The sequence below is a fragment of the Electrophorus electricus genome, chromosome 14 (genome assembly GCF_013358815.1).
Source record: "Electrophorus electricus isolate fEleEle1 chromosome 14, fEleEle1.pri, whole genome shotgun sequence".
Classification (NCBI taxonomy): domain Eukaryota; kingdom Metazoa; phylum Chordata; class Actinopteri; order Gymnotiformes; family Gymnotidae; genus Electrophorus; species Electrophorus electricus.
In genome coordinates, this window is record NC_049548.1 from 12300001 (window position 1) to 12315955 (window position 15955).

At 38.6% G+C, this 15955-nt stretch overlaps 2 protein-coding genes across 2 annotated transcripts in view; both read left to right on the top strand.

Moving 5' to 3' along the window:
* The window catches only part of capgb (capping protein (actin filament), gelsolin-like b), an 11027-nt gene extending 5498 nt beyond the window's left edge, over positions 1–5529 (top strand). Inside the window, exons 4-9 of the mRNA XM_027020916.2 lie at positions 756–917; positions 1135–1284; positions 2391–2477; positions 3322–3454; positions 3994–4082; positions 4447–5529. Of these exons, the coding sequence (XP_026876717.1) occupies positions 756–917; positions 1135–1284; positions 2391–2477; positions 3322–3454; positions 3994–4082; positions 4447–4512 (687 nt within the window). The 3' untranslated portion in view covers positions 4513–5529. The remainder of the gene's footprint in view (positions 1–755; positions 918–1134; positions 1285–2390; positions 2478–3321; positions 3455–3993; positions 4083–4446) is intronic.
* Positions 5530–8729: 3200 nt separating this feature from the next.
* si:dkey-219e21.2 (E3 ubiquitin-protein ligase TRIM39) lies at positions 8730–14820 on the top strand. Its single transcript, XM_035533558.1, has 11 exons — positions 8730–8804; positions 9334–9384; positions 9691–9836; positions 10175–10273; positions 11716–11859; positions 11968–12102; positions 12448–12576; positions 13718–13769; positions 13960–13986; positions 14135–14161; positions 14288–14820. Exons 2-11 carry the CDS (start codon positions 9354–9356, stop codon positions 14818–14820), a joined length of 1323 nt encoding a protein of 440 aa, XP_035389451.1. The 5' UTR covers positions 8730–8804; positions 9334–9353.
* Positions 14821–15955: the final 1135 nt, after the last annotated feature.

Below are 15955 nucleotides of genomic sequence, written 5' to 3' on the forward strand. Positions count from 1 at the left end.
CTGCAAGGAGATGTGAATGCAACACTGAGTGTTATACAGGCTAAACATAACCTAACATCTGTTCTTATCAAAGTATATTGGCTGGTTGAAAACCCTCATTTTGATTCAACACAGGTTTTACATCAAAGCTGCTGAACTTCAAACTCCTGCATATTATAGAATTTTGCAGGTCTATTGTAAAATCACTCCTACAAATATTATATCTATATTTATTTATAATAAACACCCCTACAAATATAATAATCTAATATAAGAGAAAAGTGTACTGATAAAGACTCAAGGTGGATTACTCGTCAAAACTGCAAGTCAGCACATCACATGAAGCACAGATCGACTTTTTACATGCACAGCATTCACTGAGCGACTGTTACCTTTAAGATGGATAGAAGCTGTTCTTTAACCATCAGTTCTAGAACTGGAACAGGAGAAAGCAGGACAGCAAACCAAACACACAGAAGGCATTTCGGTCCTCCTGTCTTTGTGTTTTCATATTTCCAGGTTGAATTGCTCAGTGTGTACAAAAGCTCATTTCTCTCGGCTGATGCCTATATCTGATAGGCACTTGATGTACTAAAGTAAAGTATTCTCGTAAAGTATGAGAGCTAAGCTTTAGCTCAAGTGTAGACATACAGCATACCTTTAACAGTGTTTGATGATAAAATCCTAGAAAAGGTAAGATTAACTACTTACTTCTGCTTACTTTTCTCACATACAATGGATGATTCTATTTCTTTCTCCTTCTCTCCTTCCCCCAGGAGGGGGGTGTGGAGTCTGGATTCAGGAAACCACAATCTGGTTCAGGCCCAGTTCAAAGGCTGTATCACATCAAAGGGAAGAAGAATATCAGAGCCAAGGAGGTTGACTTCACCTGGGATAGCTTCAACAAAGGCGACTGCTTCATACTGGATCTGGGAGAGGTGTGTATTGGTCTGGTGCATGTGGGTGTGTGTTTGAGGGCATATTTGTGGATGTGAGAGCAGGTTTGGGAGTCTCTGTCAATAATGAGAGGTGCCAGCAAATGAAACACAGAGGAGTGAGCTGGTAGCCAATTGGGTGACTTTATATTTTGTGTGCACATTGTCCTAACCATTGGCACAAGTCAGATGTGTCAATCTTTGCTGTGTCACTCTCCAGACAATCGTCTCATGGGTTGGCTCTCAGGCCAACATCTTTGAGAAGCAGAAGGTTCTAGAGATTGCAACCCTGATCAGAGACACAGAGAGACATGGCAAAGCCCAAATCAGTCATATCTGTGAGGGAGAGGAGACCCCAGAAATGCTGAAGGTAGGACACCTCCATTTAGTTCTGAGCTTACATGCTATTTGTGCGGGGGGTTTTATTTTTCCTTGTGCAGACTTGAAATTCCCTTTTAATTTTACAGTTATAAAAGCTCTTTAATTGTTTTTATTTTATTTTTTAAATAAAACTGTTTGGTTTGTTACATGCGTGTTGAGCAGTGCATAAGCAAAACAGGATTTTTAGGACTGATATTGAGAGATGTTATGACTGAGATTCGCTATGAGCTTTGGTATGTTCCAGTGAAAGCATGTTGTCAGGTTTGTCTATACGAACAACAGTTATTTGTCAGTGCATGCATCATGCCTGTCTTCGTTCTCCAGTGATGTCTGAGGAATCCATCTGTGGAAAAAGTCACTTGGTGGAACGTGCACTCCACAAAATGAAAGGCATTCATTTGTGGCCTTTCTTACTGAATTATTTCATTTCTGGAAGCCATGTATTGACAAATGAGGTTGCACACATTCTTGAATGTTGGTATGGCCAACATTATGTCTGACATATGCAGAACCACCAGTGTTGAAATCTTCTAGATTGAGAAGAACGTCTATCATGGGTTTTTTTTTTTAGTGAATCACAGCCACATGAGGCATGGAAATCAGGCGAGAAGTAAAATATTCATTTATATACATTTGGTAAATGGCTCCACAGTACACAGTGAGTTGACAGTAATGTCACGTCTGACACCTGAAGAAACCTCATTCAAAGCCCACCACATTCCACATCCCCATGACTTGCAATGAAGTATATATCCCCTAATATTAACCTTAATAACACAGATGAGTGGATATGAGGTGGGTGTTGCTTAAGGCTACAGATGGACCATACTGACTGTTGTAGAAGTTTATTTGAAGAACTGTGTGGACAGATGTTAGGTTAGGCAGAACTTTCTTCTGACAGACAAATGATTAGACCCCTTTCCCCAAACCAGGTACTGCTGTATTCAACAGAATGGTAAAATTTTCTGCTGAGACTTCTGGTACAGAGACCCTCATGATACATCACTATACAGGGTCTAATACCTTTTACGTCTCATGTAAAAGTGCGATACGTGCAAAGCCCTTGTTTGTATGGCTTTACTATGTGATTGACAGGTTTTGGGTCCAAAGCCAGAGCTTAAAGAGAGCACTCCAGAGGATGACAGCCAAGCAGATGCAAATAACTCAGCCTGCCTATACAAGGTATCAGGACCCCTTTTTACCTGCACAGTTTTAGCAGTGTTTTTTTTTTTTTGGGGGGGGGGGGGGGGGGGGGGGGGTGACTGTGCTGACTGTTTATTGCTCTTTTGAGGCAGATTTCTAGGGAGTAAATTCATGTGGAATTAGTGCTGAATTAGTGCTGTTTTAATGTAATATAATGCCAAACTTGACAAACTTGCCTTAAATTAGTACAAGAAAAAGGTTTAACTTGATTGATCTAATCTCTCAGCAACCAAAGGTCAAACTGGTGAATCTTATATGGTTTGTGGGATTTATATATATATATATATATATATATATATATATATATATATATATATATATATATATATATACACATCAAGTGCAGTATATTCTTAGACATTCCAGATTCCAGAACAATGTGAGATCTGATTAGCTTAAACTGAACTCTGTTGGCGAGAGCTTACATGTACACTAAATCGTGTTCTTATATCAGAAACACATGGAGCTTTATCTTGTTTTGTCTATTTATTTATTAACTTATAAATAAACTGCAATGAGCAAAAATCCTGTAATTAATAGTATAATAATGTTCCTTAATATGGCACAGAGCACACACAAAATGTCACTGGTTGTCATTCTGACAAAAAGTTCAAATATAATTATGGAAAATGTTCCTCCTTCTCCTCCTCCCAAAAAAAAAAATAAAATAAATAATAATAAAAATCAACAAACAAACCAAAAAAAAAAAACCCCAGATTATTTGCTAGATTTATTATTAATTACATTTAAATTACCTTAATGGTGGTCTTGCAATCAGGGGGCACTTCTCCCTATGTCTTTAAGATTACTTACTTTGCCACAGGTTTCAGATGCTACAGGGTCAATGAAGCTCACCAAAGCTTCAGAAAAAAATCCATTTGCCAAGGACCTTCTTCTCCGTGATGACTGCTTCATCCTGGACAATGGAGCCAATGGCAAGATCTTTGTTTGGAAAGGTGAGAGCCAGATATATGAGCCTCAGTACTAGTAAGTAACTTATAACAGATCATATATCTATGTATGAACTTGATCCATGCATCTGTTATCACCCGTGAAGTGAATCATTGATAACGGAGCTCTGTTAGCATACTCAATATAACTATGCTGAAACGAGGCTGGTCTGGGTGTCCCTCTGCTTAGTGATCATGTGTAAAATGACTTTACCATTCACTCACTTTTTTAACATGAATTTTAATATCTTGTAGAATATAGCTTCATATTATTCTTCATGTAATGTTAAGATCAATATACTGGTATGCATCAAAGGGACTTTGTTACAATTAGCGTGAAACATCCCTTGATGATAAATCTCTCTGTTATGCATATACATCTAGTATAGTAAAAATATTAAGCAATGAAAATAATTGATCACCTTACTTTTTCTAATTATTACCTCATCAAAAGTAAGCCGATCGATTCTTTTGTGCTGTATATGTATGACAACCCTTTTGAAGTCACATTTGTAGTGCAGCTCTGATCTTCTGTTTACTAACAGGCAGTGGCGCAAATGCACAAGAGAAGAATGCAGCTCTTAAAATGGCAGATGATTTCATTCAAAAGATGAACTATCCCAGGAAAACGCAGGTTTGGTTTGTCGATACACTTTTGAGGTTTCAGTGCATCGTATTTCCTCCAGGGCCATAAATGAAATGCAGAGTCCTATGACTACAGTTGTCTGAAACATGTACAGTTAAATATGTAATTATAAACTGCGGTTTTGAAGCATTCCAATAGGCAAATGTCCTACAGAATGCAGGATGATGGGAGTTTCTTTGTTTGGCAAATGACACATAAAGTGATTTTCCTTTATAAAAATTCTTACACAGGTCATATAATATGTTCATACACTGTAAAGCATGACTAGGCTGTTTTTTTTATAGGTTCATGAAACTCACGTTGTAAAAACTATTAGACATTCATAATCCATCTGGGTTTCAATTTCCTACAGGTGGAGATTCTACCGCAGGGCAGGGAGACAGCCATCTTCAAGCAGTTCTTCAAAACCTGGAACTGAAATTTCATGGTATTTGATTAAACTGAGAATACTGTTAACTACGCAGTGGGTTTTTATCACAATGACACAGTGGCTCATGCAGTAATACTAAAATGGAATTCTCATGGAATTACAAAGGTGTATGTATTATAAAGAAACAAAAATAGTAAATGAAGAGTAATGAGTAACCTTATGTATCAGTCCAACACACGTTTTGTCCATATTTTTAAAGAGTCTATTTTGAGACTAAATGAAAGAGTCTTGAAATGACAGGCAGGATAATGTGGCCCCATAGACTTCATCTTGTGTAAATGAGGGTAAAAAGTCTAAAGTAATGACACATGACACCGGATAACAAAATTTTAATCTTTTTTTTTTTTGGTCCCACAAATTGTAGCATACATTTGACCTTATAATATAATACTTTTTATTATAATAATAGAATTATATTTTGTACTACTACTACTAATATAATAGTATTTTTTTAAATGATATATTCGAATATGGTTTTAGAATATTTCTGTCAGGCATGGTTTTTAAATGAGAGCAATTACATTTTACAAAAACAATATACTACGTTCATAAATAATAAAAAGAAATTTTAATTGCAGTTAAAATATGCACTTCCGAAATGTGTGCTGTATGATTTTCACCTATATTTGGTCTCAGAAACATTCCTCTTCAGTGTCCAGCAATAGTCTGCCAACACAGACGTGCTCAACTTTTCCATACTATACATGATATGCGAGGATACTTGAACAAAAAACCACTATGGGTCATAGACAAATTCTAAAAACATGTGTATTCATTTACATTTATAGCATTTAGCATATTTGTAATTCAGTTTGCAAAAATGCATAAACAGTTTTTTGCTGGGGTTTTTTTTTTTTTTTTGGTTGTTTTTTTTTTGCAAGGGACAAAGTCTTTAACCATTGTAATATCAAATTAAATACATAACCTTTGAACCCAGCAGTGTCACTGCTAATGATATGATCATTATTATAGGTGTTACAATAAAATACTCATTGCTTATTGTTACTTATTGCTGCTTTTGATATATGAAGCTGTGTTTGTCATGGAAACAAGCCAAATTCTTGAACCCATGAGTAAAGTGCTGCATGATCAGACGTAACTGTCTTGCTATATTTTAACATAATGAGTATTTGTTAGATATTACAATGTTGATGGCTGTCAAATCACTTGATTTTCACCTAAAATCAAAGCAACTGATCTTAAGCAACTGTCAAGCATGAAAACCTGTACACATATGGTATGCTTTATATATCCATGTTTGAAATATCATTTTTAAATATCATTATAGCAAAATCATTTTTCAAAAACCTTATGTGATTTGAAAAAATCATGTGAAAAACATTTTTGTGTTCAGCATCACAAAATCTATCTACACCAAAAATTATAAAAGAAACAACATGCCTTTAACCAGTGTAAACCAAACCAAACTGCCACTCTTGGTGATGAGACTAATCTGTGTTATTACAAGTATTCAGGCCAATATGGCATTTAGCCTAGATTATAGACTGTTGTCTTTTTTTTTCTTTTCTTTTTTACTCATTTTGCTTGGTAATCAGTTTACTGTTACGATGCTTTAGCAAAGCAATAAAAATCACAATAAAATTAAGATAATTAATGTTTTTGAAGCTAATTTCTCTCTTCCTAAAGCTAAAATGTATGATATTGTTTATCCAATGTTATGCTCTTTGACAGAGAGACAGAGAGAGAGAGATACAGTGAAGCTGCTTATAGCCTGGTGCCTGAGCCTGTATGAGAGAGTAAGCTTTCAAGATGGGGACTAAGCCCTAGTCTTGGGCTAAACTGTAATGGTGGTGGTCATTCACCACTGAACAATTTTTTTTAGACAGATGTAGGGATAATCCTATAGCTAATTAAGTGATCTTATGGCATGCTTATGTAAACACTTATGTATAGCATATTTATGGGGGTTTCTGTGTGTGAGAGTTAAAATATATTTCCACATAAAGATAAGATAAAGATAATGACATTCCTTATGCAAATCATTGTGAAGAATTTGCATATTTGGTGGGTCACACATTCGGTAAACAGTCTGTACTGTCACTAGATCCAGAATATACAAACAGAAAGGTTACCAATTTGATGAGTAATTGCATTTTGACGCAGAGGTGAGATCTGTAGGTACTGCAAGGGTGAGAGGCACAGAATGAGTTCCTACACAGAGTAGAATTCCATCAGACTTAACATCTAGTGTACTTTGTTCTCCTCAGGGAAAACCCCTGCGCTCTGCCAACGTGTTCGTTAACCCACTCCTGGATGGTGAATGCTTTTTATATGAAGTGCATTGTGTCCCAGTCATGTCTACAGGAAATCTCAAAACCATCCATTAACAATCACTAAACTTCACCTGTTTAGCCATTATTGTTTTCACATTTTTTTCAACTCCTATAGATATTGTCGAATATAGTGTCTTGCAAACAATGAAATCCACCAATTTCAATAGCTTGTTGAATTTAATATAATATTTGTAGACTCTTCTAAATCATTTTGGATTTGAGAAAGCGAACAGTACCTACAACAGGACTGGACGTAAACAGGACTTCTTGTAAGAGTGCAAAATAGAGTCAAGACTTTGTTGACATATTTGTCAAATAGACAAATATATTAAACATTCAGACATTTAATGCAGGTGCAGGCATATACTGCAAAGGTGTAACATGAAAAAATATGTTATCAATACTTGTTAGGTTTTTAGGCAACAGAAACTGAAGCAAAGGCCAATATATGGAAAACCTTTGCTGCTCAATAATCCACCTTTGGAATCCTGACAGAAATGTTACAATTTACCTTTGGCATTGCTGGTAAACGGCCCTGTGAGTTATTGGAAACCAAGCCTTGGGAGGTCTGCTTCCTGTAAGCAAGCTGGTACGATCTGTGTCTTCATCCAATTGGTTTCATAAAACTGGACCAAAGGTCACTGAATAGTGGAAGAAAAGGCAGAGAGAAGAGCATTCAGTCACGCAGTTTCAGCACACACTGCACACGGCTACACGCCTGCCTCCCCGCACACTCTGGGTAAGTCCTCCCGGGATTACACACTACATTATAGCATCCTTTTACTCCATTAATTCTAGAACTGAAAACAAAATTACCTTTTGTTATATTTAGAAAATGCATTTTATGGTGGTTTTTAATTCATAATGCATATAATATTTGTCATGTCATGCATTGGTAATGCATGTGGCCTGCATGTTGTAATATTGTATGTGCATATGTGTGTGTGTGTGTCTATATCTGGAAAAAATAAATGACCACTGCAAAAATGATCAGTTTCTCTGGTCGTATCTCAGTGAACTGAACATTTAATTTTATTCTATAAACTACTATCAACATTTCTGCCAAATTCCCAATAAAAATGGTAATTTGGAACATTTAGTGGCAGAAAATGACAACTAGTCAAAATAATGAAAAAGATGCAGTGTTTCAAAGCATAAATAATGTTTCTATTTATTATTAAACATTATTAATTATTATATACATTAATAAATAATAATGATTAATGATTTTAGAGTTCAGAAATCAATATTTGGTGAAATGTCCCTGTCTTTCACTCACAGCTTTCATGTGTTTAGTCTTTCATATTGCTGTTGACTGCATATCACTCTTAGCACAAACATTCACGCAAATCAGCTTTGTTTGATTAATTCTGACCAGCCAACTCGCACTTGATCATATTACAGAGGATTTCAGTGTGGTTTCAGGGTCATGATCTGGTGCTCCTCCATCCACACCTTGACCTGGCTGTGTGGCATGGAAATTGTGTTGCTGGAAAAACAATTCCTCAGACTTGGAGAACATTTTTAGACTATAAGGACAACCGTCCAGGATAACCTTATAACTGGCTTGATTCATGGGTCTTTCACAATGACAAAACTGCCTGGCTCCAGTGTTTCTGAAGCACCCCAGAACATCACTGATCCTCTACCAAACTACGCAGTGGTTGCGAGACACTGTGGTTTGTTGACCTCACCAGGTCACGGTTAAATCAGTATATGACCAGGTGTTGGGCAAAAGTGAAGACTGCACTCGTTAGGAGATGACCTCATTTCAGTCATCTACGGTCCAGTCCTTTGCTAAACCTCAGTCTTGCTTTTCTTTGATTCTGATTGATGAAGGGCTGTTTTCTAGCTTTGTACGACTTCAGCCCTGCCCCTAGCATTTGCCATTCTTTTTGTAGGTCACTTGACATCATCCTGCATTTGTTTGGTGACATTTGGATGAGTTGGCAGTCATCAGAGGAGAGTCCTTTCCACCCTCTTCTGGTTTGTAGCTTTACTGTCCTCAGTGTCTGCTGCTTGACCTTGTTATTTTAGCCTGTATCTTTTAAAGTTTATGGCTGGAAACAATGTGTTGCTCGGTGTATCTCTGCCAGTAAAGCCAGTATTGAACCTTTGTTTTCCTTGCTCAAATCTTTTCTTTTCCACTTATTAGCATGGTCAATTTATCTTTTGATTCCAGTAACTTTTGAGGTACTGTGATGACCACAGAGGAAGTTTTTATACTTACCTATATTCTATACTTCATTAAACAAGTTTTGGTTTAAGTGACCACCTAATCAGTACCTCATTAAGTAGAATGAGGTGTGCCTGTGCTGTAATTCAATAAGAGGTGTGTGTATATATGGAGTGAACTAGCTTCCTTATGTGCAGAGGTTCTGATTTAAGAAAGATTTTGAGTGTTCTCTTAATTATTTTTCTAGAGATGTATATGTGTGTGTATATGTGTATGCGCATGTATATATAGAAACACAATCCTTGTTTATTTGCATAATTGTCATTCATTCATTAACAGGAGAACAGGCAAAAAACAAGATGAAGGGCATTCTTAAAGGCAAAACCACAAGTATGTTTAGTACTTGTATGCCATTATATCATTCAGCTACAAAATGAAGTAAAAATGCATTTTAAACAATAGTCTCAGTACATTTCTAATACTAATACTGCACCATATACTGAGAAAATGAAAGATCCTCTGCAATCTTTAGTTATCAGTGGTTGTAAATGCTATAAGCCTCCCTCTTTTCCTCAAGCTACTTCCAGTAATAACTAAATTAATACAACAATAACAATAATAATTATAATAATAATAATAATCCGCAAGTAATTGGATGCCGCCCTCCTGTCTCCTGTGCCATTGTCTCCCTGGCAGAGGGGAAGTCCCTGCCTAAGGTGGAAGCGCAGAGTCACTCTATCGGAGCAGTGCGCTGGCCATTCCCAGATGAAGCTGTGCAGGTTCACAGCTCAGCTCCCAGTGGTCTGTATAAGAGCTGCAATGTCTACTCCACACGCTCACAGGTAACAGCCACTCCGCGTGGGCCTTTCTTAATATGGACTCAAACAAAAGATATCTCACTATGGTACACTGCTCAAAGAGGCCGCAGGTTTTCATTCAAGTCAAACAGATGCATACCTGACAAGATTGGTCAATTGTATGATGGCTGAGACCAGCTGGAGCTGGGTGTGCTTCTGTTAGGTTAACCTGTAGCTACTCCAGCCCTTTCCAAAGAAAATTTACCCTCCCTCTCTATATAGCTTAGGAACACAATAATTTGCAATATTGGCCATTTCCTGATGTTATAGGAGTAATGGGGTTAAAGCACTACGTTGTGTGATGGTAAATCTGTTCCTCACAGCAAAAGCATCATCAGCAGAGTCTAAAGGATCTGCGTAGTCTGCAGGAGTGTGTGAGATTCCTCAACCACTGGAAAGTACAAGTGGCACAAGTGTGTAAGGTAAGCAGGGCAGTGGGTACAGGGTGTTGGCAGGAGGGTGGGTATGGGAGGTGGGTAAGAGGGCTGAGCACAGGGGTTGGGAGGGGGTGGGTAAGAGGGTGGGTACGGGGGTGGGTACAGGGGTCAGGCGGGCACTGGGGGTGGGTATGGGGGTGGGTACGGGAGGTGGGTAAGAGGGCTGAGCATAGGGGTTGGGAGGGGGTGGGTAAGAGGGTGGGTACGGGGGTGGGTACGGGGGTCAGGCAGGCACTGGGGGTGGGTATGGGGGTGGGTACGGGGGTGGGTAAGAGGGTGGGTAAGAGGGTGGGTACGGGGGTGGGTACGGGGGTCAGGCAGGCACTGGGGGTGGGTACGGGGGTGGGTACGGGGGTGGGTAAGAGGGTGGGTACGGGGGTGGGTACGGGGGTCAGGCACCGGGGGTGGGTATGGGGGTGGGTACGAGGGTGGGTACGAGGGTGGGTACGAGGGTGGGTATGGGAGTCAGCAGGATGCGGCAGCTCGGGCTACAGGTCTTTAACTATGTTTATCTATGTTATTATGCTTTTGTTTTATAATGTCCAGACAGACTAGTAGACTGGGATGACTGGGGTGGTGTAAAGCAATAGACTACTGCCAAAAGAGCAGTTACCTTGGGCATGATATACCATATCATAGCATATATGATATTATCCATCAATCAAGAAAGAGAAAATTCCTAGCAGTAGCTGGAATGCCTGACTGAGTCATGAGGAGCGCAGACCTCAGCCTCTTTATTGTCAGTGCCACAGACTCCGCTGTGTTTGTCAGGCATTGGTGAGGGGTTTTCCCAGTGTTGGCTATAATTAAAAGTATTGTAATATAAAAAATTTAAAGAGCAAAATTGTTGTCTATTACAAAGGTTTTTGTGTTTTTTTTTTTAAATTTTACAAAGGATTGTGGATTTATTTTAGCATTTTAAGTTAGTTGGGCTGATATTATTTCCTTTGCGTGCAAACACCAAGGAGATCTTTTCGGACTGCTAAGTGTCTCCATGGAGACGACGTTTGTATCAGTTTATTGCCACATGTTTTTATGAGGCCAAGAAGGCTGATTATGAATACACTTAATCTGTTTATAGCCATGTGATTTTCCAACTTTAAAGATACCACTAACAGAACTGATTCCAGCTGTATTTGGGTGGTGCTCGTGAGATCAGGACTGGCAGGTTCTGACTAATGTTTTGTCATATAATTATTAATCATTATTAGTATTACCTTTTAAAATAATTGTTATGTAGATCTTTTTCTGTTTTGTTTTTTTTTTTGTTTTGTTAAATGAACCACATGGTAAATGAACCACTGGGAACTATTACACTGAGGTGTGTGTATGTGTGTGTGTGTGTGTGTGTGTGTGTGTGTGTGTGTGTACGTGTGTGTGTACGTGTGTGTGTACGTGTGTGCGTGCACTTGCCTGTGGGTTTACAGAAGGAGAGCGATCCAGACGAGAGCAGCAGCAGGTGGCTGTGTGGTGGTTCGGATCAACCCGAAGACCCCTGTGCCGAGCGCAGTCTGGAGGAGAGCCGGAAGCTCATTCTGCAGTGGGCTGATGAACTCAACAGCGTTGACATGGTGGGCACTAGCATGGCGAGACATGTCTGTGCTTAATATGAGAGACATGAAGATGACTAAAACCCTACAAGCAACAGTTTGGTATAAACGGCCTTTGTGTCCCTGTAGCTGTCTAAAGAGAACCCCTGGCTGCAGGACAGATTCAAACACAGTGAGGCCGATGAGCAGAGAAAGGACAGCCAGAATGAGCTGGTGGAGCAGAGGGTCATGGAGTGGGCCAAGGAGCTTCAGAGCGTTTCAGAGGTCAGCCTCCAGCTGCCAGTACACAGCTGGGCCGAGGGTCTCATAAAAAACCCAGCTTCCTCACTGTGTAGTGTTTCATAACTCCAGGCCTTCGAGTTTCTCATCTTACGTAGCCTAAAGTTTCTCAAATTACCTCTTTAATTACAACCAAACCCCCCCCCACCACCACCACCCAAAGTGAATAACATTCTTCTCTAAACCGTTTCTCTGAATGATCAGACTTATCTCTGACAAGCAGTCTGGCAAGCAGTCTTTGCCTCTCAGAAACAATGAATGGAAATCTCTCTTCTCTGAGCTGGTGAGGGAGCCAGCCTGACTCCAGTGGTTGTCTGTGATTGCGTGCAGAGCTGTGGCATGCTGGGAGAGGAACTGACACAGACGCTTCGACTTCTTGGCCTCAGGAAGAAGAGGCTTGTTTCACTGATGCCCCTACTGGAGTTCATTACCTGGTCCTTACTGAAGGAAGACAGCAAGGTAAGACGCTAATTACCATCAGTTCTTTCTCTTCAATCAAACCTTCAGGTAGTAGTGATGGCATTAAGTTATATTTCTCACATATGAGAGCTTGATTATAACAAACGTGTGATATAGTTGGTGATGTACAGTAACACGTTAACCCTCATATCATTTGTTTGGGTCAACTGCTTATCATGATTTATAGAGTGCTAATTAAACAATGAATATTCTATATTAATGAGTATTCTATATCTAGAAAAAAGAAATATGCGCGTCATGATGGTGTAGCTGTAATTATGTTAAGCCGGACTCCATACTTAAGTATTATCGCTTTCATTATTTTGAATTGTGTTAAGGTTCCATATTGTTGAAAAGGTTCTGACCAGGATTTCCAAATGCTCAGTGATCATTTGTGCATGTACCAGGGTCAGGAGTAAAGCTCCATAATGCAGAGCTGGCTTTTATGAGCCATGAGAAGAGCATGAGGATGAGTCTGATTAATGATTACTGTAAGGTGTGGTCAAAGTCTAGTCCTGATACTTCTGTTTTAGTTCCGGATTAAGTTACAGTATGATTATCTAAACACAAATACAAAAATATTACTACATTAATATCTTGATACCTTTTTTATGAACACACAGATTTGCACACTAAATGTGTGTTTTGTCTTTGTTTTATTTCTTTGGGCCTTGAAATTACAGACCCTGAGTGTATGATAACATATGGGGTTAGGGATGCAATAAAACAAGGTGTTTAGAATACATAACAAGACATTTCAAAATGATAAATCAAAGGTTATGTCAAGGCATTTTGATAATAATCTACTTATCAATGTCACTGACCTCAAGATATGCGAAATATGCAATAAGATTGTGGTTATATATGATAAGATTGCAAGTAATAATCTGTAGGTTACAGAGACACAAACAATAAAAATCATCTCAAAGTAAGAGATTAATCTTAGATTTGATAAATCTCTAGTACAAACTTTAATAACTACAAGAATATCCTCAAAAATCCTTTCCTTAAAAAAAATGATAAAACCATAATATAGAACATCAGTAACAATGATATATGCTAAATGTAAGTGGATTGTGCTGGCAGGACTATTTTCTGCTTCTTAATATATACATATATTCTGTTTCTTTCTTAATCCCAGAATATGGTTTCACAGCTCTGGCTTCCTGCCAAGCAGCGCTCTTGGAAAGCAGGTCAGAAAGCTTGATTAGAAATCATGATTATCTTATTATACCACATTAGAACTATTTAGTATGAATAGACCATTCAAAACAAATGTATTAGATGACCAAGTTTCTAGTTTGTTTGTTCCATATAAATATTTGCTTCAGCCACTCATTTTTAATTTCCTTCTTTTTGTTGTTGTTGTTGTTGCTGAAACAGGAACACCACAATACATCCCTAACTCAGGTAACTCCAGAAATATGACCTGCTCTTTTAACGGCTCAATATTTTTTTAAGTTCTAATAATAATCCATCTAGATCATGAAGTAGTAATTAGAGACTTGCACATGACTTGTATATGTTTGAGGTATCAGTAATATTCCCTCTTCTTTAGTGTGGAACTGGATCACCAGTGCAGCAGGTGAGTTTGTTCTGACATAGTACATATGAAGAGTTTTAATCTCTTATGATATTAAGGTGTAATATCATCTCAGCCAGCTTTAATTGAACCTAAATATTAACCTCCACCCCGCTGTTGCTAACACAGTTGACGTCTCACTGGACCCTATGACTAATCATCCATGGCTGCAAATCTCCGATGACCAGAAGCAGGTTCAAGAAAGCCTGTGGGAGGTTGACGTAGCCTACACCCCCCAGCGCTTCGACGGCTGGCCGTGCGTGCTGGGTTGGCAGGGCTATGCGGGCGGGCGTTGCTACTGGGAGGTGGATTTGTCCAACAACAGCCACTGGCGAGTAGGGGTCACCACCGGTTCCTCGGAGAGACAAGGGCGCTTTCCCATGAAGCCTTCCAGTAGCTACTGGACACTGTGGCGCAGCACGAGGCAGTTCTACGCCTGCACGGAGCCAGAGACGGCCCTGCCCCTCACTCTTGTGCCCAGGAAGTTGGGCATTTACCTCGATTATGAGGAGGGCCAGATCTCCTTCTACAATGTGAAGAACAAATTGCACATTTTCACCTTCACGGGGAACTTCCGTGGAAAGCTGTATCCTCTATTTGCCCCTCTGGATGGAAAGACTCTTATCACTGTATCCTCTCCTAAAAATGCTAGCCCTTTATAAAGGAGAAAAACATCTTAAAACATATTTCAGTGATCTATGAAATTACTACTTATAAAACCTACAACTGGATATTTTTGCTTTGGAAAATATTTTAGTTTGAGATTTCATAGATAGAAAAACTAAGCTTGAGAGTTTGAACCAGGTGTGCAATCATTTCGAAATGCAGGTTGTGTTATATATACTGGTGAGTATAAGCTTGCTTAGCCAGCCATCTACGTTAGTCTGAGCTCCAATACAAAATTATTTTAGATGATTGTAGATGTAATTTTCTTCAAAAACTAAATTTGCACTAAATGGCACTAAAATTCTCTTCTTTTTGGAGGAAATGAGGCTAATATATGAACTGAACTGTGCTGTAGGAGTTTTGACTGCATTTTCAATTTGGGGCATCAGCCCCAACACCAGAATCTTCTAGGAGCAATTAGGAGATCCTCCAAAACTGTCTGTTCCTCGTGTGACCAGACAGACTGTGGATATGTTACCTCAGTCCTCACTTATTTTGTGAAATTGGAGTAATTTATTTAAGAACTATAAACTATGCAGTTAAATTTTATAATCCTGATACACACTTAAAGGATATGACACACTCATGTTGTATATCCATTAATGGTAATGTATCTAGCTAATGGATGAATGCATATTTCAAATATGAACTAACTAAACCAACGTGTTTGAATTAAATAGACATGCACGTAGTGAATATAGAAATATAAAGGAATATTTCTTTGGATTTTTTTTTTTTTTCATAATCCATCTAGATCATGAAGTAGACAGTAGAGACTTGCTTCTGATTTGTATATTTTTGAGCTATCAGTAATGTTTCCTCTTCAGTAGCTAGATTATCATCCCAGCATAGAAATGCAAAGGAATACTTCTTTGGGTTTTCGTTTTCTCATCTCTTCCTTTCTGTGGAATATGATGGGCATAAAATAATATGTCAAGTGTCCACCTCAGCTCACCAGCTTTTTGGCAAATATACTCTAACCTCTGGGTTCCTCTTTTAAGTATACTGGATTATGGCATTTTACATAGAAGAAGCTAGAAGTAGAAGTGGCTGTTTTCAGACATGACTGTACCATGTTTTCCCTAAAAAGGTTCAATCACCTCTATAGATACACATTTTCTTGCAAAAAAC

Bases quoted from the DNA above. Each gene is read 5' to 3' on its own strand.
- si:dkey-219e21.2 (XM_035533558.1), top strand. From the start codon at position 9,354: ATGAAGGGCATTCTTAAAGGCAAAACCACAA. The intron at 12,577-13,717 runs GTAAGACGCTAA...TCTTAATCCCAG, and splicing joins TACTGAAGGAAGACAGCAAG to AATATGGTTTCACAGCTCTG. The intron at 14,162-14,287 runs GTGAGTTTGTTC...TTGCTAACACAG, and splicing joins CTGGATCACCAGTGCAGCAG to TTGACGTCTCACTGGACCCT.